Raw genomic sequence first — 27,482 nt, 5'->3', positions numbered from 1 at the left:
ACGATGAAGGGAGGTGAAAAGCAGTGTGTTTTGCAAGGGTCTTGCATCCCCTTAGGTCTTTGGAGTGAGCCGGATTTCACTTCTTTCCTAAGCAGACAACCTTAAGCTGTCTGACTTTATTCCACAGGAATTTATTACTGTAAACAGGACCCTAGGGAAGTCCAAATTTAGGATTTCCCCTGAGATTGCAGTAAAGGGCTCATGGATCTGTGTTCCTTTTGAACTGTTTTGCTAGTGCTTATTTTTGCATTCTATAAGGAAAATCACAGTTTTTGAAAGTGCTGTATCTCATAAACTGATAGCCAAGTTTTGGAGTCCTCTAAGCTGTGTGAATTTCCAAGATAACAAATCTAAACTAATCTTATCAAGGTGTGTGCACTTTTTTGACATCCTTTACACTAAATCTTTGAGTGAGGTGATTAGAAAGTGGGTATAAAAGATCAGAAGACAGAAATGCTTCAGGAAACTAATTGCCAGCCTCTTCTTTTACACTATGTATTGCAGCAGAGAACTTGAAAAGAATGGGCCTGTATTACATACAATTTATCATACAGCATAGGAGTATTGTAAGAGAAAAGCAGCAAGCTCCCACTTGCTACCTGCAAGTTCTCTGGATGGTATTTTTGAGGCAACTAGGGATAACAGATTATCCACCAGCTATTCCCAAGGTCTGATCACTCTGATTTATCCTTTTCTTTTTTTACTGTCAAATGCAGATAGTTCTGGCACCCAAAGCATGGTTGAGGACATAAAAAATCCTTCATGGCAGAAACTGCTGGTAAAAGCTGGTGTGCAGCCAGTGGGACTAATCTTTCCAAAATAGCCACAATATTCACAGTGCTATTAAACACTCCCAGTCTTGTGGACACCTGTAATTACTGGTTGTTGCTTCTAAGCAGAACTTATGAATGAGAAAATTTGATCTGAAAAGAGCAGAAGCTATTATAATAATTAAAGAAATTATATCTTTCCTGGCTTTTCTTGGAATAGCAGTGACTTCTCATCAGTGACAGTCATCTTCTCATTGTTTCCCAATTTCACAGGGCAAATGCTGTCGTAACATTTAGAGAAGGTTTGAGATGAACACTGAAAATAAAGTGATAAATAAGGAACAAGGAAACCAGCTAGCACAAAGTGACAGCTGCGAAGAGTGTGCCATTTCTAACCACACACACCAGCTCCTGTGAAAAAAACCTTTTTAACTCACTGTATGGGCATCCAGTTCAGCTCTCCTTTCTTTCACCTCCTCTGCAGGCACTGCGAAAATGTAAATTATCTTGGTGAGCTGGATATATGAGTTATTCAACCTGTAAGTTTTTCTGTGTTTTCTTGGTGGCAGCTCCCACTTCACCTAACCTAGAGCTACAGGTGAACAAAGAGATTGACAGACAACGGTGCCTTAACCGTGAACTTGCACTGGTGACCATCTAAAGGACATGAAAAACATCCCATTTGTGTCTTCTGCAGAGCTATATCTGCTGCTGTGAACACAGGCTGCATGTCTTCTTCAGCATGGTGGTATTGTCTTGATCGCTTTGTTGTTACACTTACAGCTCTTCAAACCTCTGAGATTTCAGTTCTGAACTCTTCTTCTAGTTATCCTGAAAAATTGTAGAGAAATTAGTTGTGCACCGGTCATCAAAACAAAGAATGCTTTCTATGTATGTGTGGGCATTTACAGTAACTCATTGCTACTGCATTTTGTGTGAGGGGTGCTCCTGAACTATTTTGTTGGGAAAATCAGTAATTTCTTCATTGCTTCCTGTCTCTGAGTCACTAATGGACACTTCTGAACTTGCTAATACACTCATGTTTAAACACCCAGGACTTTTCAGTGCAAACAGAAACACCACTAGATCTTAGGCATCCTTATATTTAAGAATTATTGGATAGAAAGTGGTGTGAAACTACTTTCTCAAGCCCAGATACTTATGTTATTCATAAATGGGACTTTGCACTCTCTAGGTGTTCTGAATATGGCCACTTTATTCTTATTTTTACTGCAAGTAAGGATATCATGATCAGGAGAGGTAGAGGGATGTACTGTTGCCATTACTTGCTGTTGTTCACGTTACCACTTGGGTAGGAGATACACCATGTCTCATCACTGTTATCACTGCATCTAGTTGTGGATGCATGCACATTGCTCCACGCTGATGGCACCTTTTGGGGTTAACCCCCATTACAGCATGTAGGTTTGAAACTGCAAAGTCATCCGGGCTGCTTCAAGCACAAGTCCTCTGTGGAGTGCAACAGGCAAGAACAGACCCACCTGACCTGTTGGGTTAATGGTTGGACTCAATGATCTCAGGGGATTTTTCCAATCTGAATGATTCTGTGATTCTTTTGCTCTATGACAGAGCAAAAGGCTTGAGCTGCCAGATCTGGGGTGCAGGAAATCATCCTGGAAAATGGCACTGATGAGTCACTATTTGTAGTTTACCCACGACAGGCTACTGGGGCTTTCCATCTCTTTCATCTATATCACTTGTAAGCAGCCTGTTTTTCCATGTGGAAGTGAATTCCTTTTGTTTCACGTGTTGCTGAGGGGTTTGAGTGAGGAGAGTACTAGATCAGCCTGTGCTGACAAGCACAATGCCTGTCTCCTCTCAATAATGCAGCCTGCTCTCTCAACTGGAATGTACTATTCTTTTCCTATGCGTTCTCATACAAGGAGAGTGTGGGAGGACCAAATGTCACCACTGTGCCCCATAGCTTTTGTCGGTGACCTTTTTACTACCCTACATGCATCTCTGGCTGTATGTGGTGAGATTGCTTCTTATCTTAAGATACATACAGGAAGTTGAGCATATAAGAAAGAAGTAATGATACAGATAAAATCTAACAAATATGATAGTGTTTCTGCTTTCTGTGTAAATAATGTGGAGAAACACACACATAAAGAGCTTAATGCTGGACTGCACCCCAAGGCTGATGAACCAGTTATGAATTATAGAGCCAGAAAGAGCCAGCACAGCAGCACATGACAAAGTAACATCTAAAATGAGAAGTCTTTATTCAAGACAAAACCCTCCTCTGTTTCCAGAGGCTCATGCCAGTCTTCCTCCCCCATCCCTTTTCCCTCCTGCTTCTCACGTAAAATACTTGTGCACTGCTGAAGGGCAGCATGGGGGATGACATAAGGCCCCCAGCACAAAGCTGTTTCATTCCTGTGTGAGTCACTGAATGGTCTGGTCCATCCATTTATCTCCTGTCAGATCTGCAAATGGGAATAAACTTAGACAGGCATGGGACAGGGCCCAGCAGACCTGCTTGGGTTGCTCTGGGAGATCCCCCCTTCACCCTCTGAGCTTCTTTTGACATCTTCTACAGCCCTCTGCCTCAGCCCCACTTTCTCAGTTTGTATATGTAAAGGGTAGAACAGTTCAGTGCTCTGGTGCAGGGCACCAGCAGTGACTGGGTTGTGTTTCAGTGACCTGGTGCAGTGGAGAACCAGTGCACTGTGTTTTATTGTGATGAATTGATCTAGTAGCATAGGTCAAAACCTATGGACTAAGGGAGCCATTTGTGACTGAATGACTGTGGTTTCTCCAGAGACCTCGTGGGTGTCACCCCAGGAGCCAAAGAACATCAAAGGAGGCCAAGAGAGCAAGTTGATTCAAGGACAATCTCCTCAAAGCACAAGAGTAGCCAATCCCAAAGGGCAGGAAGTTGAAGCTGTGGCAGGAGGCCAGCTTGGCCAAATCAGGAATTCCTGATTGAGTTTAAATGTTGGAAGAAAGAGTAAGGGGAGAGCAGAAGCAGGGATGGACTATCTGGGAGGGATGTAGAAGTATTGCCCAGACTGTTAAGTTATGTGGTAAAGCTTATCTGCACACCCACAAAGGAGCTCAGAGACACAATGACAGGATGGGGAAACCAAATAATATCCTGCCTGGGATATATTGTGGGATGAAGGAGAAAAGCAGTTCATAATCACAGAAGACATATTATAGGACGTTTTGGTGGGGAAGCAAAGGTGGGACAAGAGAGGGGCTTAGGTAATTCGTGAGGAACAAGAGGGGTAAGGGAATAAAAGGGGCGACTGCACGTGAATAGTTGGCAGGTCAGTTTGCTTGACTGGCCAAGGGCAGTCTGTCCTGGCTTTTTTAACTCCTTCCCAGCTCTTCCCTGGGTGATGGCTTTCCATTCTGTGTGTGTCTGTGTGTGTACGGGGTGTGAGTACAGAGCGTGGGTTGGAGGGTGCCCCTGGTGCTGTTGGCTGGAGTGAGTGTGGGTGTGTAGGGATTTTGTGAGCGCTAGGGGACATCAAGCTGGAGGAGCCAGTGAGCAGGTGACATGACTTGGGAGCAAGGGGAGTGAATGGGTCTCTAAGGGCCAGCTCTGGATGTGAGCTGGATGCCTCTAAAGTCAAGAGCTGTGGGACCAGGGATGTCCTAGCTGGGTCTGTGTGTGTGACAGACATGCAGGGAAGGAATTAAGAAAGCCAAACCTGAACCAAATTTAAAATTATTGAAGTATGGAGGGGCACAAAGAAGGGCTTCAATAGGCACATGCAAAGCAGGACAAACACCAAGGAAAAGATGGAGCCACTGCTGAATGGTGTAGGTAACTCTGTCTCAAAGAACAAGAGAAAGCAGAAGTGATTAAAAAACTGGACATACTCTTCATTGGCAAGGTCTGTTCTCAGGTCTCCCAGGGCCTTTGTGCCTACAATACACAAGTAGGAGTTTTGGGGAGCAAATTACTACCCATAGTAGAGAAAGATCGAGTTATGGACCATTGAAGCACACTGGTTGAATACAAGTCCCTGTGTCCAGATGAGATACATCTGAGGGTAATAAGGACAAGCTGACTTACATCACTGCAAAGATACTCTTGTCTTTGAGAGATGACTCAACCTGTATAATTCTCTGAAGCTATAATTTTGTGATAATGATTTGCAGAATGCTTTTTAGTGAATAATTAATGGAACTAAAGAACTTTATCAGACAGGTCCCCAAAGATACTGGGTTTTTAAGGAATTGAAGACAGATGGAAATCTAGCTAATCTTTCCTTGAAGACAATAGCTGAAGTAAACTACATATACGAGCAAATCTCCAGGTAGCTTAAGGCAGACTGTGAATCCAGCATGCTGTGGAATATTATTTGTGCTGCCTAAATTAGAATTTTAAATGTCCTTGATAAAACCTTTAGCCCTCAGGTTTTAAAATAAATGCACCCAATATGACTGACTGCTAAAACAGCTAACGATGTTATAAAAATAAAGCTGCCTTTCCAGTTATGCATTAGTATTATGGAATGAAAAAAGGAGACAGTACTATGTATGACAGGCCCTTCCAGAAAGAAAACATTTAGTCATTGCCATTCTTGGAATACTCACAGTGTCACTGAATGATTTAGGGATGTCTGCAGATTATCTGGTCCCACCACCAAATCATTGCTCAAATCCTAGCTAACTTCAATATTAGATTAGGTTGCTCAAGGTGTCCTTCAGTAGAGTTTTGGAAACCTCCATGGATGAAGAATCCAGAACCTCTCTGGGAAGCCACTCTCATGGTGCCTTTTTTTTTTTTTTTTTAAATGTTTAAGCAGAATTTCACTTGCTTCACTTTTGACCATTGCCCCTAGTCTTTTCACTGTGCATCCCTGAAAAAGAGTATGGCTTCATCTTCTTGACAACGCCCTCTAGACAGTAGAAGAAACTATCCCTTCTGGATAACTTTCTGGATATTCTTTTGGGAGATCTGTTGCTATAGCATACAGAAGTGTCTCATGGAGATCTGTGATGTTCAGGTTTTTACAACAAGGTTTCTGACGCTCATCCACTATTCATTTCAGAAAGATTTTAAGAAATGCTTCCTCTTAGACTAGTATTTTTGGAAGCAATAGATGAGATTAAGGGAAACTGGGGTAAAGAGTTACAGCATGGTTATGTCAGGATCAATTACTTTTTCTGTGGGTTTTCCCCCCAAAGTTATTTCCATTAGGGATTTGGTAAAGCACAAAAAGTTGTAGACTCTTCAGTTCCCCTGAGTCCTTGAGTCCTAGAGCACAGTCTCTATCTCACCTTATTTTGTCCTTCAAATGTCCTTACTTTCAAATGGGAGATCACAACTGGAGAAAGAAGGGAAGCAAAGTTTATTTTCCTCTCTTCAAACACTCTGTTTTAGTATGGAGGATAAATCCTTTATCAGTAAGTGCTACATTTTCCTGATCAGTAAATTAACAAAATCTTTCTGATTGCCTGGATAGGTAAGATTTATTTGTCTTTGTATGGATCATTATTTCTATTTGCCTATTTTTCCATGAAGTTCTTCTTTTAGCAATGATTCAGGGATGTTTTGAAAGGCTTTTTGATTTGTATGTATGTATGTATAAATCAATCAATCAATCCATATATATATATATATATATATGTTATTTTTTTCTAAAAACTTTTCTGATCAGGAATCTCCTACCAAACATCCCATAGAAAACTAGCTCCAATCTTTTATATGTCATTGTTTCACACCAGGCTATGGAGACAGCAGAAGAGATGAGAGCTTTTCAAGGCCTACACCAGACCTTAAAATCCCTGAATTAATGACTTGCTTTCTCCATTAGTGTTGTGCTCTGCTGAAATATCACTGGAATTACTAGATTCTAAGATGCTTCTTTCTAGATTATTTCAGTAGGATCAAATAACTGGTAAGATACACTGACAAGAACATAGATGTACTCTGAGCATTGTCAGAAGTCGTGACATCTGTCCTTCAGCTCAGATGTTTCAAACTGTTCTGCAGTTTTGACTGCTTCACAATTAATAACAATACGATTGGATGGGCACTTAAACCTCATGTCCAGGGAAGAGGTGTTTGGGAACAGCTATTCCTTAATCTTTCTCCACACAGATTTGCACAGTTTAGTTCTTTTCCCTTGTCTATCTGATCAGCACTTGTTTCCCCCCTTGTTGCTGTGTGAGCTCACTCGTAGCCAGCTGGAGCCACGACAGCACTAGTGGTGCTGTTCAGTGTGAGACAGGATAACAGACACAAACTACTGATTTTTTTTCTTTGTTTATTGTAAACAAAGATCCCAAAGGGTCCAAAACATTCTCCCTCTTTAGACCAAGCATCTTTCTCCCATTTCCGCGCTTGTTTCCCTTGAGTGTCAGTCCATCTGCTCTTTCCCCTTTGCTTGGAGAGTCTGGCACTTCTACAGGTGCATCCTGAGCTTTGCTGTTCCTGAAGGATTTCCTGCTGGCACCAGTGCTACTTTTTGTATTTTTCGGTTCCCAATTTCTTTTTTTATGCCAAAGTGGTGGGTTCATAACAAAACAAAGACATAGCTGGGGTTTGTGCATTGATTTTGTCATGGAACAAGGTGACGTGCCAATAGACCCCCTACATACAAAAACACTGCTGGTGGGGAGGGAGATGGAGTGGGGATACAATCTATGGAGTAGCTCCAGAACAGCTTGGGGAAACAGATTGCTTCATTCTTCTGTATGACCTTCATCACTTTTTGTTATGCCTTTCTGTTTAGACATGTTGGAAAATTATGTACTAGGCAAACTAAATAAAAACACATTCAAAAACACATTCACAAACACATTGTTTAAAGCACTGCCCTGCAGAATGGGAGACCCGTGTTTAATGAATCATGCATTCAACGTGAATCAGGCTATGAAGAAAGTATTTTTTACTTGAGATATATGTAACTTCTAAAAAAAAGGAACAGCTATGAGAAGTAAGTGAGACCTATGCCAAAGCTACATCCTATCAGTGAGGGATCTCACCGTGATTTCTGATGCGGCTGCTGTATTTTTCTTGGGCAAAATATTTTTCAGAGTTTAATTTTAGTGCTGAGGAAAAGCAACTGCAGTAACCCCACCAACTTTCATGAAACTGAGTGCTTGTTTTCTGGCCAGGACTAATTATTATGCTGCTCACACATTCTGAAGAGAAATACCCATCAGGCTCCTATCCCACCGAGGCAGCCAAGGAAACAAACTTGATATAGAAGTACGGTCTCCGACTCCCAGAGTGTGTAAATAGCACAGTTACTCTTGAAAGAACTATACAGGGTAGATATGCCACTTGGAAAGGATCCATGTGACAGTTCAAAGGTTGAAAAATAAGAAACCTGACAAAGGACATCCTTCCTGGTTGATAATTATGTAAAATATGCTTTTGTATACATGTGTATAAATATTTGTCCGGGATTTGATGCTGTGGCTTCCAAGTTTATTGCTTATACTTATTGTCCTTAACTACTTTTCATGTGATGTATGCCACATATTTTGCTTGTCATCACTCCTTTTTCATAATATTCCAGCAGGTCTTTTTTTTATTTAACCCCATGCTAATGAGCAACAGTGATAGAAAGTTCTGAGTGAAAGCCCAGAGCACAGATTCTGCTTTGTGGAAATATCAGATCTGGATTTGCTTGGTACCTTTTCTCAAAGCAAAGGGAAAAGTAAGAATGAAGCACAACACAGGCTAGCATGTGCTACAGTTAGGATTTAATATCACAAGACTAAAATTTCCATGGTATTTCTTATTTCTGCTTATTCCCTTCTTTGCTTGCTGCTCTTCAAAATGGCACAGTATGACCGAGGAGCTTTTCCACATCTGTACCTTGATATAGTGTAGCATATAGAATACCGGAATGCAGAATATAATTTTTTTAGCTCTGCTTTCTTGAATTTACCTGTGGCAAATGAGGTGGAAAAAAAGTCTTCCTGCAGTTTGGTGGTCCATCATTTGCCAAAGTCTTGATTTATAATTCTGGTTTCTGCCTACAATACTTATATTCCTTGTTAATGATTTATCCAAGCACTCGTGCCTGATGCTAGACTATATCAGGTGTAATCACTAAGAGATGTCCAAGCAAACACAGTTACTGGATTAAAAAATGATATTTCTTTGTTAAGTATTGTAATTAAGGGTATAACTCAAGGTACTCCAAACGTCCTGGAGGAGTTCTGGAGGATCATCTCTGCCTGCACTTAGGGAACTTACCACAGCTACTGCTTACAGAGCCCAGAGGTATTCCCAGTCAAACAGTCACAAGTAAAAGACTACTTACTTTACTTCACTGCCTGCAACTGAAAGGAAATGTGTACTATAATTTCCTCCTTCATTTTCCTTCTCTTGAACTTCCAACATCATAATTTTCCCATATTCTGCTAAAAATACAAAGTAACTCATGCAGACTGAGATCAGGTTCACCTTTGCTGGAGCTGCAGAGAAAGGGAGAAGTTAGGAAGGGCTGTCCGGGCAGCAAGGACACTCTGGGATGGTGTGAGGGTACATATGTGTCACACTACCAGGCTCCAATTTCCCTCAGCACTCTCCCTGCCAGCCTGCACTGGAACTGCGCTGCTGCAGTAAGGGAATGAGGGTCTTCTCTAAGCTTGCCCTCATAATTTGTAGGAAACTGTAGGAAATCAGATGCCTGCACATTATAAACAAAATTTGGCAGATTATATTGTTCGCCTCTTACATAAAACGGCAAGTAAATTTAGACTGGGCAGAAGCTGAAATTAGGGAAAACTTGAAAATCAAAAAAAACTTGTGAAGTGTTTGAGCCACCCTAACATTTGGCTAAATTAAGATACTGTGCCTCCCCATACTGAGCTATTTTAAACCAAACTTCTTGGCTCTGCTAAAAGCACCCTTCTTCCACTTCACACTGTTGAAGCAAAATACATCAGAATTATTTCTAGCTAATTCAATTGAGAAAGAGCTAGTTTTCATGGAACAATAGGTATTATGAAAATTCTTGAGGTTTCAGGTCACATTTCACTACATTTAAGATTGTTGATTGAAAACGTATTCGTGTCAGCTGGATATCACATCAAGGCCGATATGACAAAAATAAACACCAGCAGTATAAAAAGGGCAGAGAGGTGATCAAGTTGTTCTTGCTTTATTCTCATAACTTCTTACTCCAGAGCACTCAAGAGTTTGCATTTAAAAATAGACAGAGCAGGTATGAGCAGATGTATACGTATGCATACACATACATGCTGGAGAAAGGAATTACTCTGAGTTCAGCTTTTGTCAGATACAATGACTGAAACACATGTAGCAGGAGAAAAAAGTAAGTTAGTAGGAGTGATTATATATTATATTATATTATATTATATTATATTATATTATTATTATATTATATTATATTATATTATATAGGAATGAAGGACGCGACATAACTGAGTTCTTGAATGGTCCACAAAATGGGCAGAGCAGGAAATACTACTGTAGTCTCAGTAGCTTCCACAGGTCTGTCTGTGGAAATGCAGAGCACCTTGTAATGCTCCTGTACGTGATGTTTTCATTTGCCATAAATAGTTGGATATTAACAGATCTACACAGGATTGTGGCATCCAATCAGATTCAAAATGAAGTGATACACATATTGTTTTCATCTGAAATATTTTTTCCCTCGAATTCAGGTCTGGAGACAGCTGGTTTTGTAGTACTTCTAGTACAAGTATGAATGACTGAAACATTTTGAATCTGTATTTGAAGTACCCGGGTGAACATTACCAAGCTTGCATAAGTTTACAGAGAAGGGCAGGTGCCTTTTGGACAGTATGATTTCTCCAAATTTGGCACAGTTGTTACATGAGACGTTGCTAACCAGAGCATTTACTGGGTGTTCAAGACAGAGCACAGGTACACCTAGCTGATTGTCACCACGTAAGTGTAACATATATGTGTAAACAGTACTATTCACATCCTTTGTAGATGTAGAAATAAAAAAGGTTTGTTCCTGTCTCTCCCTCTCTCTGGGAGTAACAAATGATCTTATTGTTTCTTGCTTTGCTGACACTTCTGCCTCTCTGCTTCCGAGATGCCAGTCACACTGTTCTTTCATGCAGATTAAAAACATTATATTAAATGCAGAACAAACAATTCACATTCATCTTGAAATGTGCTGCCTCTAAGATCTCAGGAAACCTATGCATCTAGAACTTTGCTTTTTTCCCCCCTCCCATCTATATTAGTTGGTTAGCTAAAAATCTTTACAGATCTTCCCAATTTTTTCCTGCAACTTTGAGATGCATTATTGAACAGGTATTGGAGAAAAAAAATTGCTGTCTTTGCTACTGAGTCGAAGTAATAGGAAAAGAGGCAAGAACATTAGAAATGAGAAAACACTGCAAGAAGTACTGAGTGTGTTGTTCTTGATACAAGGTTATGCAGTAAATAACCTCAATTGTTTGAATTGTAGCTATCCTACTTTGTATTTTAATTATTTTTTTTTTCAAAACAGAATTACTTAGCACTTCCTACAGTGTATTTGGTATCATATGTAATGGTCAGAACTGACTGTCCTGCTGGATTGGATTGCAGTAGAGGTGAAAAGCTTTCATAAGCTGGAAAGCAAAAGCTGGTCAGCTGGGATGCTTGGCATATGGATGGAAGTTGCCTAAGAGGCACAAGGCTTGTGCTTTAAGCTGTTCTCTGAATCTCCCACACACTGTCATGCCCAGGTCAATAGGTAGGCCAACACTAGTCCTGATGATGGCTTGGACTCCTAACTGTGAGCCTCAAATGCACTATCTCTACAGCCTGTGGCTCAAAATGTGTCATGATGTGACCTGCTGCAGGCAAATAGAAGATTGATCAAAATTGCTTGGGTTTAGTTATCTGAGATGTGATTGTGTTACAGACAGATACCTCTCTGATTATTCTGGCAGCTGCTGTTAAGGACAGCAACAAACAAGCAATAAAAGTGAGGAGGATGTTGAAAGAACCAATCAAAAGACTAATGTTACAGCATAGATAGGGAACAATTCTGAGGCATACTGCAGCCCAGATTTTCAAAGGTCTATAACTTCTGATTTCAGTACTTCTGCATTTTCAGTACTTTTTGGGTTTGAAACAGACACAAAAATCCTTCAAGCTGAAGACTAAACAGCTGTGACACAGGCAAACCCAACTATGTGTGTAATATAAAGGGATTTGCATTAAAACCAAAATAAGGATTATTACAGGAATGGAAGCAAGACAAATAAGCAACAACAACATATTTTACATACAACATGATATAGTTGTATCAGGGAGGATAGGATGCAACAAGGAGTGAAAGGATGTAAATCTACTATGAAGCCCTAAATCAGATTCACTCAGATAACAGGAATATCCTATCCCAGTTTCCTGGCAACCAGCTAATATAAACACAAATAAATAATACAGAAGCTAGCACAGAATGTGCAACAAAATTCTACATAAAATTATTCTCTAGTAGAATGACTATTTTTTTTCTGAAGATTTATGTGGCACCTTGGCAGCTGGATGTTTAGCTGGTGATTTAGAAGAGGATCTAGCTGGAACACTAAGATAATTCACAAAAGTAACTCAAGAAATCTTCAGAATGGCATCTGCTCTCTCCTCAGTATATTCTGAAGCACGCTGACTGAGTTCACAGCAAGCAGGCCAATGTCTGACTTGGCATGTTCTTGTCTGAATATGATATACCATAAATCACATCATAGTGGAAAAACTGTGGAACTCTCTAGACCTGGTATTTCTGACTATTTGCTACCCAGTGGCCAGGAACAGCTGTGTGGATGACAAAGCAATCAATATCATGTGGTAAAATACTGTATGCAAGTATGCAAGCCAGAATCTTGCTATACAACAGTTTCAGGTAAGTTTGGCCCAAGTGCTGGACCACTTATGAAAATGAGTTTAATTTTCTGCTGTCTTACCGATTGTATCTTGTATCAAGTGAGAAATCTAAGACCTCTCCTATCTGAATTCGTATTTCCCTTTCCCAAAACATGACAGTCAGCCACTTAAGTTCACAAGGCAAAATGCTAGGATGTTTTTATAAACAAGTTATCTGTGCGGATGATGTACAACAGGCATACTTTAATTTTCCTTCTGAAATATGTGAACAGAACGTATTATTCTTGTTTAATTCTGGAGAACAAAGATAAGAGGAAATAGCAATGCATTTCTTCTAATCAAGAGAAGGAAATGAAGGGTGAGGCTTTCTAGCATCAGCAGGTTAATTTTTGATACTAAAAGAAGTTGGTATCTAGTATGCAAGGTTTTAATACGCAGGTTTGCCAGTCCCAGACGCAGGATGAAACTGCAGTTAAAAATTAGCTGAAGGCAAATTTATAGCTAGTTAAGGCAAACAGAGGATATGGATTCATTTGATTAACTTATTACACTAAAGCAAATCTGAACAAAAAGCCTACAAAAGAAACAAACATGAGCTTGTTCCAGCTGCCTCCTCTGTCTGAAGATATAGGTCCTCTTTGTCCTGCTGGTGCAGATCTGAAGAAAAGAAAACAAACAGGATGTTCACAGCATAGAGCTGAGTTAGGATTCTTTTAAATATCAGGGGTTTGTTGCTAAGGATGAAGTTCGTGGTCCAAGTGCTAAACTAGAAGTTTCTTCATACGAGCTAGCCAACAGATTCTCTCTGGCTGTGATGATTTTATAAACTAAGTAGCTTTGGAATATCCTGGGAACACTCCTTTCTACGCTTACACCTGAGCCTTCTTGCCTCTCCCCCTTCATTTACTGTCTCTGGCTTATGCTTGTGATTTTATAGAGCTCTTCTAGGCAGCAGTGGTCCTGTAGGACTGTATTTTCACAGCATTTGATAAAGCAGTATCCAGATCCATTTCTAAGTCTCTCTGACATTGCAACAATGCAAGTAATAAATACCACTACTAATAGGCTGCATCTGGCTTCCTTCCTGCTTATGTTTGTAAGCCATCTATGCCATCTAGTGGTTAGTTTTTACTTACAAGTTTTCTTCAAAAGTCAGGATCTCAACTAAACAAGCCAAAGTCCAAATTTGACTCAGCAAAAACATAATTCAAGTCTGGAGAGGAATTAAGGGGCACCACCAATACCCAAGAAGCCCAAAGTACATTAAAGCACATTCTAGGCCATCCCTCTGCTACCCTGACCCATCCCTCTCCTTTGCTATGCCAGTGTAACAGGAGCTGTGGTGACATAAAAAATGACTTGCCCAACTCTGGTAGTTTTGGGCTGGGGACACTATTCTCTGCAGGGTAAGAAGGCAGCTATCAGCCTTGTAACAGCAAATACGCCTCAGGAAAGGGGATGCAGCAGAGCCTGCATGCCTGTTTCTCTGAGTACACTGAGTGTACACTGAGTGCACATACTCTGCAAAGGAAACCTTTTCCTAACAGATACATGCTCTTCATAGTGATACCCCTACTGTCCAGACTGCTCCCATATCAGTTAATGAGCCATCACATCCCTCCACAGAAAAAACATACCTAAGAAGATAATCATCAAATAATTTGTATGCATTTGCTTAAGACTTTGTGAAAGGGCAGTTAATTTCAATGGAGATGTTATTTATTGCAGAGAAGTGATTTGGGGAACAGTGTTAAGTATTCATTGGCTTGAAGCACTTTAGTTACTTAAATTTCAGGGAGAGGCAATGATAGTTTAGCATTCTGATTGGGAAGCTCTGTCTTGATTTGGGATAGTGCAGATATGAAGTAAATCAAACCTATTATAGTGCCATGCATACAGGAGGGAATAGCATGCTCAGGAAGGAAACAAGCAAGGAAAGTTTTCCTAATGAGGATGATCACATCTGAGTTGGTTAATAATTATGCCACGAGAGCATGAGACTGATGCTTAGAAAATGCCAATTATTATGTTACTTTAAGTATCGGCATGGATGGAAGAGAAGGGGTGGCTGCTTACATACTGCAAGCACTATGTAGTAATACTGCAGAATTGGTATGCTCATCCCTTAGTTGAAAAGAAAAAGACATTAATGGTTTCCATAAGCCTTCTCATCCAGGTTTTCTCAGCTGAGGAACATACACCACAAAACTTTGAGGGAAATGGTTTAAAACCTGGGAGAGGAGAAAAATCTTCTGTTAAGAGGTCACAATATTATATTCTTTTTAAGTCCTGTAAAGTGCTTTTTCCTCCAGTTTGTTAATATTGTCACTACATTTACAGCTATGATTTTTCATGGGATAAATATACTTTCCTTTGACACATGAACAAAAGCCCTACCATTCAGTGGCAGAACAGGGAAACCCTATTTTAATCCACCGTGCAAGTGGCATTTTGTAACAAACAAAAACCTTAACAGGACTGGAAGCCTGTCCTATGATCACTGCCTAGAAGGAGTCTGTTTTCATAATATTTATAGGTTGGTGCTAGGATATAATTTGGATGTGAGAATAAACGTTGTTGCATGATAAGATGAGTAAAAGTTTACAATGACCAGCAACAACAGAGTACTCACTTTCTCTGTAAGGATGCATTAAAAGCTGAACATATGTTACAGAGAATGATATACACCTACTTTTCTGTACTGCATGAAGCACTACTGCCCCTCCCCAGAGGGAGGCAAGCAGCAGTTGCATCTCTCTGTTGCCATAACTGGGAACAGCAAGTAAGATCTTTCATAGCAGAAGTTCAAGTATCTTATGTGTACCTAAACATGCAACAGCATATAGACTAAGAAAAACTAGTCACAATTGAAAATAGCAATCTTTACTGTAAATTACTGAAATACATAATAAATTATCTTAATTCTCTTTATATAATAAATTAAAATAAGTATAAGATGGGAAAAAAAGCTAGTTTTGGAATGATGACTGCTAATTAAAAAAGTTGTGTCTTGGATGTAAACTACACCTCTGCAAATACCCTACTAGGTAAGGCCCAAGGTAAATGCATTGGGCCCAAGCTAAATACATTGAAATACAGAAATTGAGTTTCATACAAAATGGAAGATGAAAAAGAAACTTCCTCAAAATTTAGACCTTTAGTTCCAGCAGCTGGAGAAATGTACCATCATTTGACCTACAATTTCATTATTCAAGGAACAATATTAATAAATCAATTTCAAATTTGTAGTAGATTTTGCACCAGAACAGTGATATGTACAAACTTCATTCATACCATGAATCATATACAGTGTTACTGTGTGATTGATGAGAACTCATTAATCCCTAATGTTGAACAGCAGGTGCTCACAGACAATTGTGTACAATTTGCAAAGAGAGACAGCTTACTCAAGGCACAGTAAGTAATAAATTGAAGAATACTGTATATTTCATATGGATGATATATAATAAATGGTAGAGGTTGGATCTGTTGAACTGTTGACTTCTGCATTGTTTATTCCATTGTAAGGACACTGAGGAGGGATTGAACTTCTTTTACTTACGATGGAAGGGCACACTTAGAATTATCAGGATAATCCAAGCAGAGTAAGAACACTACAGACCTGTGAAGATATCAATTTATTTAGTATTTTTTAGGCAGAAAACTGAGGAAAACTAATGAAAAAATGAAACAAACTCACAGTATTGTCATGTCTAAAGCTTCCCTTCAATTAAATTTTCTTAAAATCTACTGGGAATAACTAGAGCTGTGAATCCTACTATGAATATCTAATAATCCTTTAGACATGCAATAGTGGTTTTAACTGGTGCTTAGATTTTCAATCCAAATAAAGATTTTACAGTGAAGTGGAATATGAGGCCATATTCTGTGTCTGACATTGAGTACAATGTTTCATCTAATTATACAATACAATGTAGTGTTTTGCTCAATTCACAGGTAAAAAAGTCTAAAAAATGTGACATCACCCCTCCAACATATCAGTCTCTCCTGAAGACACAACATTAATGGCATTAAAGTATTGAAAAGTAAGAATCAAATAGATAAGGTACTTCTGCAAATACACCATATTAATAAAGGATTTTCACTTACTTGTAATTGTCAGTGCATGTGACATTATAACCAAGGGTTTTCAGCCTGGTTTCTAATGTCTTTACACTGTGGATTCCACAGGAGTCTCTGTGAGAGAGGATTTCAATATTATTGCAAGTCTTTTGTTATATAATTTCCTTTACAGAACTTGATGGAATTAGTAAAGTAAATCCCCATTACTTTGCCTCTCCTATATTCCATAGCACCTCCAGAATAATGTTGTACATTGCTAATTGTAATGTTTCATTTACTTACATTACAGTTGTCTCACATTTTATACTTAGTTTGCAGCCTACAAGTTTAGTTTCAGCCAGTGTAGCATTTTCAGATTTTATTAACCAATAATCCCACCTTTAACACTTGACTAGACAGAAAAAGAGCTAAATAACTTTGTAAAATATTAAATGTTTCATTGGCAATATTCTTTGGCAACTATTTAGGTAGTGCTAAATTTGATTCTACCTGTCTTTATAACTGGTTATAATAAAACAGAATTATAACCTGTTGGTTATAACAAAACAGAAATACTCTTTTTGTTAGAAGCTTGTTCTCCCTCTTGAATATTGAACAATAGAAAAGCACAGAGAATGAAAAAACCCCAGAAATTATGCTAAATACAGCTTCTGTTTCTAGCACTGATTTTTTAATTTGTGGTCCAATCAGCATAAGAAAGTTTAGCATAGTACAGAACCTGCTGAGACCTCTAAATTTGCACCAACATAAAGTATTAAGGCCAATGTTACTTATCTGCTGGTGTGCAGACTGCAGAAAACATATGGGGACCAATAAAATAATTGTAGAAAGCAATTAATAAAAATCTACAAAATTCCATGCATCCATTAACTGAAAGATAAATTAATCTTCAGTGTTTGTCTTTTCTTTGTAGTATGGGCAACTTTTGGAAAGATGAGCTGTATGATTTTTTTCCTCCCAAAGGGTTTCATTCTTTGATTTAGAGAGGAAGGCTGAACTGTGCTTTGTAGACTCCACAGCACTGTGGTAAAATACGTTGTCTGGGTTGGCCATGCCAAAATTGAATGAAAAAGAAGCAAAAGGAGATAGCAAAGAGCAGAGACGAGATGTGAAAGGGAAATGACACAAAATGAATGGATGCAACCAAAAATCATTGAATTGCAAGAACAGAAGCCTCATCCTCCCGAGAATGCAGAGGACACCTGGGATTCAGACACATGTGGTAGATATGGTGACATCTGAGTCCATTTCTCTGGCCCTCTTCAGCCAGGGCAGTTTTAAGACCAATGAAGTGTCCCCATGTTAAATTGCAGGGACCCTGCAAAACTGACTTCCTCTGTTCTGTACCCCCAATTCATCTATGTACATTTGCAGTGACTCCCACAAAAGCTATAAGGAATAGACTATTTAATTCTTCCTTTAATCAGTGCCAAACAAGGCCTAATTTCCAGCCTAATGATTTAATTTTTTTAACTTCAGAATCTATTTTCCATTAGGTTTCAATTGAAAATTGTCACTTGGTCTTTGGCTATTTACCAACAGACAATTCTGTTCTGACTGATCTATTTGTTTATTATTTATTCATTTGTTTTAATTAAATTACCAGCAAAATTAGACATTTTTAAAGTCTACATTTTATTACTGGATTAATTATTGAGAGAAAAAGAGCCCCCTGTTGGCATTTATCTGCTTCTACAAATTTTTCAAATACTTAAGATAGATGAAAATGAAAAGAATGCATATGGCAAGGTGAAAGAAATATCTCTTGTCAGCACTTAATCTGAAATTCAGATTGACTCTTAGTAAAACTGTACAAGTTATATCTTCACTGAAGGTCTGAGATCCAGAGATCCACACATACAGATCTAACCAAGAGTTGACTACAAATCTAATATTAAAATTTATTTATATTTTGTCTAATTCTGGTATTTCTGTACTCTTTAGGAATGGCAGCCTGTGCCTTTTGTGTTCATGAAAGCATCTAAAATACTTTAGTCCAAGTGCTATGCAAATATAATCAAACAGAAAGATAAAGTGAAATTTTAAAGACAGGTCCAAAAGGGAGAAATTAAATTTTTTTTTGAAAATTTAACTTACAGATCTGGTCCTTCAATATCATCCACAACCCAAATAACAACTTGTGAGATTTTGTCTTTCTGGAGATTAGGTATTTCATAATCTGCAAAAAAACTGACTCAAGAAAAAAAAAATTTAGAACCATGAAAGAATATGAAAATTAATTAGTCTTTTGTACTTTACACTAATGAAGGCTCTGATCCTGCTGTAGCATATGGGCTTGCTTGACTTTATATCTTCTAATTACAATCAGGCTCAACACAGATTAGAAAAAATATGATTCATATTCTGAATGTCCTCAAAGGTCAAGAAATAGCAGGACAAAAAACCTTCCCTATAGAATTTACCAAGTTGCTCTAGGCCTGGCAGAAATTACAGTCCTTGTAACAATACCCTCTCCTTGGACATGTTGCTGAAAAGAAATTTTGTAATGCTCACCTTTTGGAAGACATAAACATTTTGCCACAGTATGTTGACTGACTTAAAGGCAGCTTTCAAAGACCATCCATCCTGCTTGCCACAGCAGTTAGTAAAATGCAGGAGTCAAAAGCATTATTTCCATCAATTTCATATTAATTCCTTCAATTAGGGACAATTAAGAGTTGTCCTCACAACTGAGCAGACTTTGATGCATGAGGCTCTTTCAGCTACATTTCTCATGCTTTTTGCAGCAGAAGACCCAAACAACTGGCTGACCTTTTTTTTTTTTATTAGACTTTCTACACATAAATCAGTTTTCTTACCTTGGCTGTGGATAAGCTCCTCCGACTGCAGAACCATTCAACAAGACATGTATCTCCCCTGAACTGTGCTTCGCATACTGTAATACATAACAATGTTTTCCAGAACTCATCTTACAGATTTTTTACAGAATCACAGAACATGCTGAGTTGGAAGGGACCCATAAGGATCACTGAGTCCAACTCTTGGCCCTGCACAGGACCATCCCCAAGAGTCACACCATGTGCCTGAGAGTATCATCCAAATGCTTCTTGAACTCTGTCAGGCTTGGGGCTGTGACCACTTCCCTGGGGAGCCTGTTCCAGTGCCCAACCACCCTCTGGGTGAAGAACCTTATTCTAATATCCAGCCTAAACCTGCCCTGACACAACTTCAGGTCATTCCCTTGGGTCCTGTCACTGGTCACCACAGAGATCAGTGCCTGCCCCTCTTCTTCCCCTCACAAGGAAGTTGTAACTGCAGTGAGGTCTCTCCTCAGTCTCCTCTTCTCCAGGCTGAACAGACCAAGTGACCTCAGCTGCTCCTCATATGGCTTTCTCTGTAGGCTCTTCACCATCTCTGTTGCCCTCCTTTGGACTCTCTCTGATAGCTTAATATCTTTCTTATACTGGGGTGACCAAAACTGCACACAAAACTATTTTATTGCAAGCAACAATGACTAAAGAAAGAATTTTACCAAGAAGAATATCAGAACTGCAAAAATACTACTACACTAGCACCCTAGCAGGTCATGTCAGGAGAAAGGACAGGAACTAAACAGCCAGTGGATTAATTCAATGAAATAAGCTATTTTCTCACACCTATAAATAGTTTCTTCAGCACAGGAAGAAAGCATTTTAGCAATCTGTGTTGGGTTTGATCTGTGAATAAAGCGTTTCCAGCAAAGCTGTCAAATATCACTTTGAACCTGCAATTAGTAGACAGCTATTGTGCTTATTGTGCTTAGTATATGATTTATATTAACAACGCTAACACAGAATTTTAACACATTATTTAGCTAAGGTGAAAATTAGGTTCCTCTTGCTAAAACACTGTATTCAGTCTAAAACACTGTATTTGTATCAGAAGAAATAATCTAGCAGTTACAGGTTTAAAGCTGTTTTGAGCTGGCAGTGTTTTCCTGAACCACCCAGGACACGCTGGCTAATGCATGAAGTCAGCACTAATGCACTATTTACAGTGATTGAGGCCATCCTCCAGAAAGAATCCACTGCATTGGTTTCACATTCCATCGTAGTAGGGCAGGATTCATAGTCCAGTCCTGTAGGAAGGCATGTGATTTGTGTTATTAGAGAGATGATAATGACTGTAAAAAGGGAGTTTAGAAAGGAAGTAAATTTATGTGCTCATTACTCACTGAACATACAACATAGTTTGACATGACACTGGAAGCTGTATTTTTTCAATAATTTTCCATCCTTTGCAGTTTACACAAACAGTGACATTCTGTGGATTCGGAAATTTGTTTGAAATGGATCTAACTCTATTCCTGGGATGCAGAGAGCTCCAGGTTCAGAGAATTGAGAAGGTGGTTTACCTCCACTGCAGCACTGTTTAGATTTCACTGTGAGCTCCTTAACTGCAATGTTAAATATTCAAATGATACCAGAGTGAAGCTATCCCTAATTTTTCACCAGATAAGAGCAAAATTAGCTTTTGCAGAACACAGCACTCAGTCTCCATTGTGGTTTTGCAGACAAATGTTTAATATAGCACTCATTATCTTACCAGAGCTGTTTGCCTGCCCACACCAGTTTAGGAAATCTCCAAAGAAGCCAAACAGGGTATCACCCACAGACATGTAGCGACGTCCTCTGTCAGCAAAGCTATTGACTAGTAGCTGATTATTTTCCCAGAAGAGAGACTATATAAAAATAGGGAAAATAAAAAAGAAGATATGTACTGACACTTGGGCGAGGACACAATGAGATTATTGGGTGTCGAAAACAGTTTAAAACATGTTTTGGTGTTTCTTTCAAAATCAACTAATAACCAGAAATGTTCGCTTGTCTTTAGAGGAACAAAGTTTTTATTTTATAGAGGAGTAAATTCCAATCTCTAGAGACTTGAGGGACACTCATACCTTGATGGGAAGGGATATAGACCTATTTTGAATGTAGTTAGGCCTAGCTTTGCCTGCCTCAGCAGGCAGGTTTAGGAAAAGGAGGAAAAAGGGAAGACAAATATTTATAATCCAGATATATGTTGCCAGAATTCTCTCACATTGCTATGTTGGCTTATGGTGTGAAAAAATCATACATCTTGCTGTTATTTCCGTGTTTGCGAAACTCTTCAAGCATTAAGCTATGTTGACAGGAGTATTTGTTCGTTTAGCTCATAACATTTAGAGATGAGGAATAATTGCGCCGAGGAAAAACTGCTTTAAAGCACAACCTGTCTCTTGCACAATCACAGTTCTCTGCAATTGCCAGCACATCAAACCCTTACTGTTTTCTGGCATATAACAACATCTTATCTCATTTCTGTTTATGTTTGTTTAATGTGTCAATGTTTAACATGTCATTGCCACGAGATTTGGCTGTGAGGAGTAGAAGCAAAAGATGACAGCAGGCACACCCTTTGCAGGCAGAGTACCTAACTTGAGGAAAAGTAGAAGTTCAGGGACTATGTCAGAGCTCCCAGCACAGCAGGAAAAATGGAGGACCTTTGTAGTATAAAAAGAGAGAGGTTGCTGAGAAGCTACTGCATAAAATAAATGGAGCCAAACACATTGAAAAATGCTATCAGATCTGAGACTAGTTTTTAAACTACAGACAGGCCAGAAAGAATGACTCACAAGTCAGTCAGATAATGACTCTTGGTCAATTTTGAACTGTCATAGAAAATCTGTTGGATATCTAAGGACAGTTAACATAAATAATTACCTTGTTAGCTGGAATTGTGTGCAATGACAGGTTGATAAATAATTCATAGTCCTCAGGTAGAATGCTGCAAGGATCCTTGTTAATAAATGCACTTTTAAATGCTTCCCATATCTCTGAACAATTCTTCTCACTGTAATCATTGAAACAAACAAACAGCAGAATTGTTTTCTCAAAGCGGAGCAAGAAAGTAATTTGTTCCCAACTTTTTCAAATTCCCACATTAAAATATCCGTAAGGTTAAGGTAGAAAACTGAAGTCAGGGTGGTAAAAAAATTGTAGGTCAGGAAGAGCGTACAGATCTTGTCTTTTTCTGACTCATAACTGCAGCAGGTTAGGAGGAAGCAGCAAGGAAAATATTATCATTTACAGTGTGGAATTAGAAACACATCGTAATTCAACAAAAATCTTCATAGGTAGAGTATATACAGCAAGCTTGCTATCCAGCACTGTAGAAATAGTAAAGAAAACAGCTTTCTTTGAAATTTTTCAGATATAAAAAGCCATTTCAATTAAACCATAGCTAAATATGTAAAAATACTGGAATGCCCTATTACTCTCAAAATGTCAGATTCAAGTGCAGGAGGAGTTACTGAAAGTTTCAATGGCAGAATAATGGTTTTGACAAACAGATGCCTTGTGTGCCCTGGGACTATGCAGCTTTACCTTGCTGGAATGAGTACAGTGAGCAGCGTGGAACTGCGTGGAACACACTGTCACTATGCAGTAGCTACAAGAATATTGTTAGCATTCAACATTTAAAGTGCTTGTGAAAGGAGGCCTGAAATAAACTGCTGCACACTCCAGCAGGTCCCTTCTGCCAGCTCTGCCTTGGGGACAATAACCTCCCATGGAAGAACAGGACAGGCTATCTAGGGATGAAAGTGTCCTATCCCTCTGGATTTTCAGGATCTCATCTGTCACAGATCTGAACCTGCCTGTAGTAGTTAAAAAGGGAATTCCTGCTCTCACCACTTTTCCACAGTACCTTTCCCATGTACCACTGTAACAAGGTTTATGCCAGGAACTCGCTGCACAACAGAATAATTATTTTAAATGCATACAGCACTCCTAACATGAACAGCTGTAATTGCAAAGCTCTAGCTTTAAACAACAGTAGTCCAGACAAGTAAATCAAACATTGCCATTAGAGAGTTTTGCTCATTTAATGTCATCCATAGACAGCAGGGGTTTGGCTGGCACAGATTCCTTAAGGAGACACTTCAAAGGACCCCTTGTGATGAGCTATGCAGCTCCCATGAAGGAAACGTACCACAGATTCTCTTACAGTAATCTCTGGACATGCTTCCAATAACTATATAATAATTCCCTATATATCATAAGGAGATATGGATTTTGATCCAAAAATATTCAGTGATGCAATATGATCCTTGATCAGTAGTTTCAAGTTTAAATAGATTTATTTGATAAAAGGATTTGTGCCCTATTTCTGATTTCAAGCTGTTATGCTTCAGCTTCTGACAATTGTGTATATTTCTGTCTTATTTTGCTAAAGAGCTTTCTGCTGTAAGCACTCACTTACTCATGCCAGTACTTGTAAGTTATGATCAATGGAACTTTTAATATCTTTCTTGACAGTTGAATCTTGCAGTAAATTCCTGGTTAATTCACATACTGCATTTTTTTTCTTCATGACTTCTCATCCAGGTTTGAACAGCTTGTAAATCAAAAGGATTATTCTGCTCTGATATTCAAAATTTCTTAGCTGGCAAAAATACTTTTTGAAACTACAGGGTTGGGAAGGAATACAGTTCAGGACAATTCCTTCTAATCTCAATAGACATTAATGAGTCCTATTAGACTTATTTCATACTAGTCAGTTAAAGAACTTGTTTTCAAAACTTCCACAATATATTACAAGTAAACAAGTATGGAGAAAAAGCACTACAGGAACATTTGTGTTATACAGCATGCTCCTATTAGAAAATTTGAAATATGATCTTTGTTCAAATTCCTCACTGCTACATGACCACAGCATTTTGTAAAATGCATCCTTTACCTGCCATTTTGCATGTTATAACATAACAGGAAGTTTTTCTTATGTTTTTATAAACATCTTTACATTTTAACTCATGGCTAGGCTTCACTAACGAAGATTTTAACTATGTTGCAGTGTAAAGACATGCCTTGTTAGCTTCCTTTATCTTAGCAAAGTATTTTTAGAGAATTATTGTATTTGCACATAAATTCAGAAGCAAAACATATCCAGGTGGTCGTGCCTCTGTAAAAGCCAGCCTGGGGGCAACTAAGAAACAGACAATGAACAGAAAGGGCTATAAATAATTAGAGTATCTGCTTTGCACCTGTGCAATATGAAATTTTCATTTTGTTTGGATTACATTATTTGCTTATAGACCTCACGGAAAGAGACCACCCCCCCTCCATTATATGAAATTAATTGTGTAGCTCTTCTTTTTATAATGTCATTTTTGGTCTTAATTCAGGAAAGTGGTCCCAATGGCCTGCCTGGCTTCATGCTATCCTGAACAAAAAGACTTTGATTAATGTGTTCAGACTGCTCAATTTTAAAATTATATTCTGAAAATGTCACAGGAATTAATTAGATCACAATACTATCATAAACACGAGACATATAGAAATACTTTCAAGAATATTGTATTTAAAAGTCCAAATCAGTTAACGATAAAGTTAATACTTCTATCCTTTATGTTGTTCATTTTAGCATATTTTATATTATTAGTCATGTTCTGTTTTAGATATAAATGAAGTGACATCTGTTAAGTCCAATAGGAATTCTACCTATGTAGAGCCTACTGCAAGATCAGACTACCTACACAATTGTTAACTAAATTTACATATTTTATATAATATATATTATATATATATTATATTGTAGATATGTAGAAATATATAGTTAAAGTTTACTTGTACCTTCCACTGTGACATGTTTATAAATTTGCCGAGCTTGAACTGTTCTGCTGAAATTCTAGTACTATGTTATTTACATTAAGGTGATTTCTTCTTTCATGAGGAACTTGAAAAAAATTGCTTCTGATAAGCTAATAATGTTATTGGGCAGAAACGTGTAGTTTTGCCTTTGTTAAAAGCCACCAACCTGTTTTCAGTCCTGTATCTTCCTCTTTTGCAACAGAAACTGAAAAAGGGATGTTGGGGAAAGGAGGTGATATTTGCAATATAATCTAGCCCTGTTTCACACAGGAGCAATTCAATGTGTAACCCAGCCAGGACCCCTCTGCAAATACCTCTTCAAACTACTAGGACAAAATTTTAGTGGCAGAATAAAGGGCTGAACTCCAGGAGACCATCCTTCCTAATTTTTTTTCCTTTTTATGGAAGTCCTTACAAGGGAAGGAAGACAGAAAAAGTGCTCAAAGTGTTTGATTTACCTCCAGTTCTGTATAACTGACACAGCTATTGAAATCTCATGGATAATCCTACTTGAGCAGTTGATTACTACTTAATTTTTCAGGTGGATGAGCTAAACAGTTTCCTTGAGTACCACAGATAGCTGTAAAGTGAGGTGTTTCCCTTGTTACGTGACCTGACACACAAGGCATTCAAGGTAAAGCTGATCTTCCCAGGAGCACTGTCAGATTTGATACTTCAGACACATTATCTCTGCCATCTCTGTGTGGTGTTCTCCTTACAGAACAGTAAGAGGGGGAGAAATGTGAAATAAAAAATTGCAGAATTAAAAATCTTGCCTTAATTACACTACTTTACTTAAAATATGACATCCGTAAAAATTCATTTTTTGTTTCCAGACAGCTACAAGCATGTTGGCTGCAACAGGATCACTTTCATGGCTAGAAGCATAACATCAGGCTTCTGATTAATAACTATTTTGTACAGATCATAAAAAACTAAGCCAGAAACAATCAAAACTTACCCAACAGCAGGATTCACAATTCTAATATAATCATAGCATCTTCCAATGGCAATACTTTCCAGGTTTTGAGTTGTACCTTCACCTTTCCATTTCCTTCCCCGCACTTCTGAGAAGCTGTTCATAAACAGAACAGACACAAGTAAAAGAGGCAAAAAAAGGCTCATCATCATGGTTCTTGGCAATCCAAGTTCTTAAAAAAAAAAGGGGAAATAAAAAAAAGAGGAGAGTTAAATGATACAATCTAAAAGGAAACCGGCAGGCTTAACATTTAAGATTGTCAATACTAGCTCCAGCTCTAGCTCTGTACACAAAAGTTTGGAGGAAAACAAAACCTTGCTGGGAACTGTAACTCAGCTGTTTCCTGGAACGATTGCAGCACACAGATACATCACTTCCTTGTGTCTACACTGCTCCCTACTTTAGAAAAAAAGAGACTTTCAAGGCCATCTGGTGATAACTAAGGAGTACTGCAATATATTTCAGTAAAGTGAGGAAAAAAAACCTTACCACTTCAGTACTTAGGATGCCTTTGGTTCACTTAATAGTCATTGCTGAGCTACACCTCCCTAAACCATCACAAGTGCTTGCAAGCAACATGTTTTAAACAGTTTCTTTTAATTTTAAAAGGATTATACTTTTTGCACATATTTCTCTAATGGCTGAAAAAAAAGCTGAAATACATATCAAGAACAAAAAAAAAAATAAATATCTAAAATATGCCAATATAGCAATGATAGCATAAATACCCAAGTCCTCGTGATCTTGTATCACACATAAGGGTAAGATTAGTCAGCTTTTTTTTCCATCTCTCCCCTGGATATTGACAGCAACATTTTGGTGTGATGATACTTGTATCATGTCCTCATGAACAAAACTGCCTTGCAGTCATGAATCAATCAGTACAAGAAGCAAAAGGATTGACACATATCCTGTGCACTAAACAGACCTCTTCAACTTCTGCATACTGTTATTCTCCTCCAGGTTCTTTTCCCTAAGTACTTCATTAGATCAAGAAATGACATTAATTAATCTAATCTTCAGAGTAAATATTCTGTGGTATGCAAATACAACCACACTATTTTTTTTCCTTAAAAAGATAAAAAAAATTCAACCTTCGAGTAATTTGCCCATGGACTCAGATTTCTAAGGCAGGTCTGGCAATTCATGCTTTGTATGCAGATCACTGTCCCTTGCTCTCTGTCCCTCTCTCCTAGAAGAAG

At 38.4% G+C, this 27,482-nt stretch overlaps 2 protein-coding genes across 5 annotated transcripts in view; one reads left to right on the top strand and one right to left on the bottom strand.

Moving 5' to 3' along the window:
• FBXL5 (F-box and leucine rich repeat protein 5) overlaps positions 1–27,482 on the top strand; it is a 67,116-nt gene that overhangs the window by 1,667 nt on the left and 37,967 nt on the right. The gene's annotated exons all lie outside the window — the stretch shown is intronic.
• BST1 (bone marrow stromal cell antigen 1) lies at positions 9,862–26,982 on the bottom strand. Of its 4 annotated transcripts, none has more exons than XR_003542195.2 (10): positions 26,263–26,671; positions 22,374–22,503; positions 21,217–21,352; positions 20,667–20,749; positions 19,491–19,567; positions 18,769–18,861; positions 16,699–16,785; positions 16,151–16,210; positions 14,665–14,819; positions 13,161–13,245 (listed from the first exon to the last, which is right to left on the bottom strand). XR_003542195.2 is itself a non-coding variant. In XM_027729474.2 (9 exons), the coding sequence occupies exons 1-9, from the start codon at positions 26,430–26,432 to the stop codon at positions 13,134–13,136; spliced, it is 948 nt and encodes a 315-aa protein (XP_027585275.1). In that variant the 5' UTR covers positions 26,433–26,982; the 3' UTR covers positions 9,862–13,133. The 4 variants fall into 4 exon arrangements, 2 of the variants coding, with proteins under 2 accessions (XP_027585275.1, XP_027585276.1); XR_003542196.2 differs by having other exon boundaries at positions 13,163–13,245; positions 14,669–14,819; XM_027729474.2 differs by lacking the exon at positions 14,665–14,819 and having other exon boundaries at positions 9,862–13,245; positions 26,263–26,982.

Source organism: Pipra filicauda, unplaced genomic scaffold (assembly GCF_003945595.2).
Source record: "Pipra filicauda isolate LSUMZ 115617 unplaced genomic scaffold, ASM394559v2 scaffold316_size853178_pilon, whole genome shotgun sequence".
NCBI classification, from domain to species: domain Eukaryota; kingdom Metazoa; phylum Chordata; class Aves; order Passeriformes; family Pipridae; genus Pipra; species Pipra filicauda.
Note: the sequence above shows the minus strand (reverse complement) of the source record. Positions and strands in the feature narration are given on the sequence as shown.

Bases quoted from the DNA above. Each gene is read 5' to 3' on its own strand.
- BST1 (XM_027729474.2), bottom strand. From the start codon at position 26,432: ATGATGATGAGCCTTTTTTTGCCTCTTTTACTTGTGTCTGTTCTGTTT. The intron at 19,568-20,666 runs GTAAATAGTGCA...TATGTATTACAG, and splicing joins GGAGGATGGCCTCAATCACT to TATGCGAAGCACAGTTCAGG. The intron at 13,246-16,150 runs GTAAGTAAAAGA...TCTTTTCTTCAG, and splicing joins TCTAAGTGTGCCCTTCCATC to ATCTGCACCAGCAGGACAAA.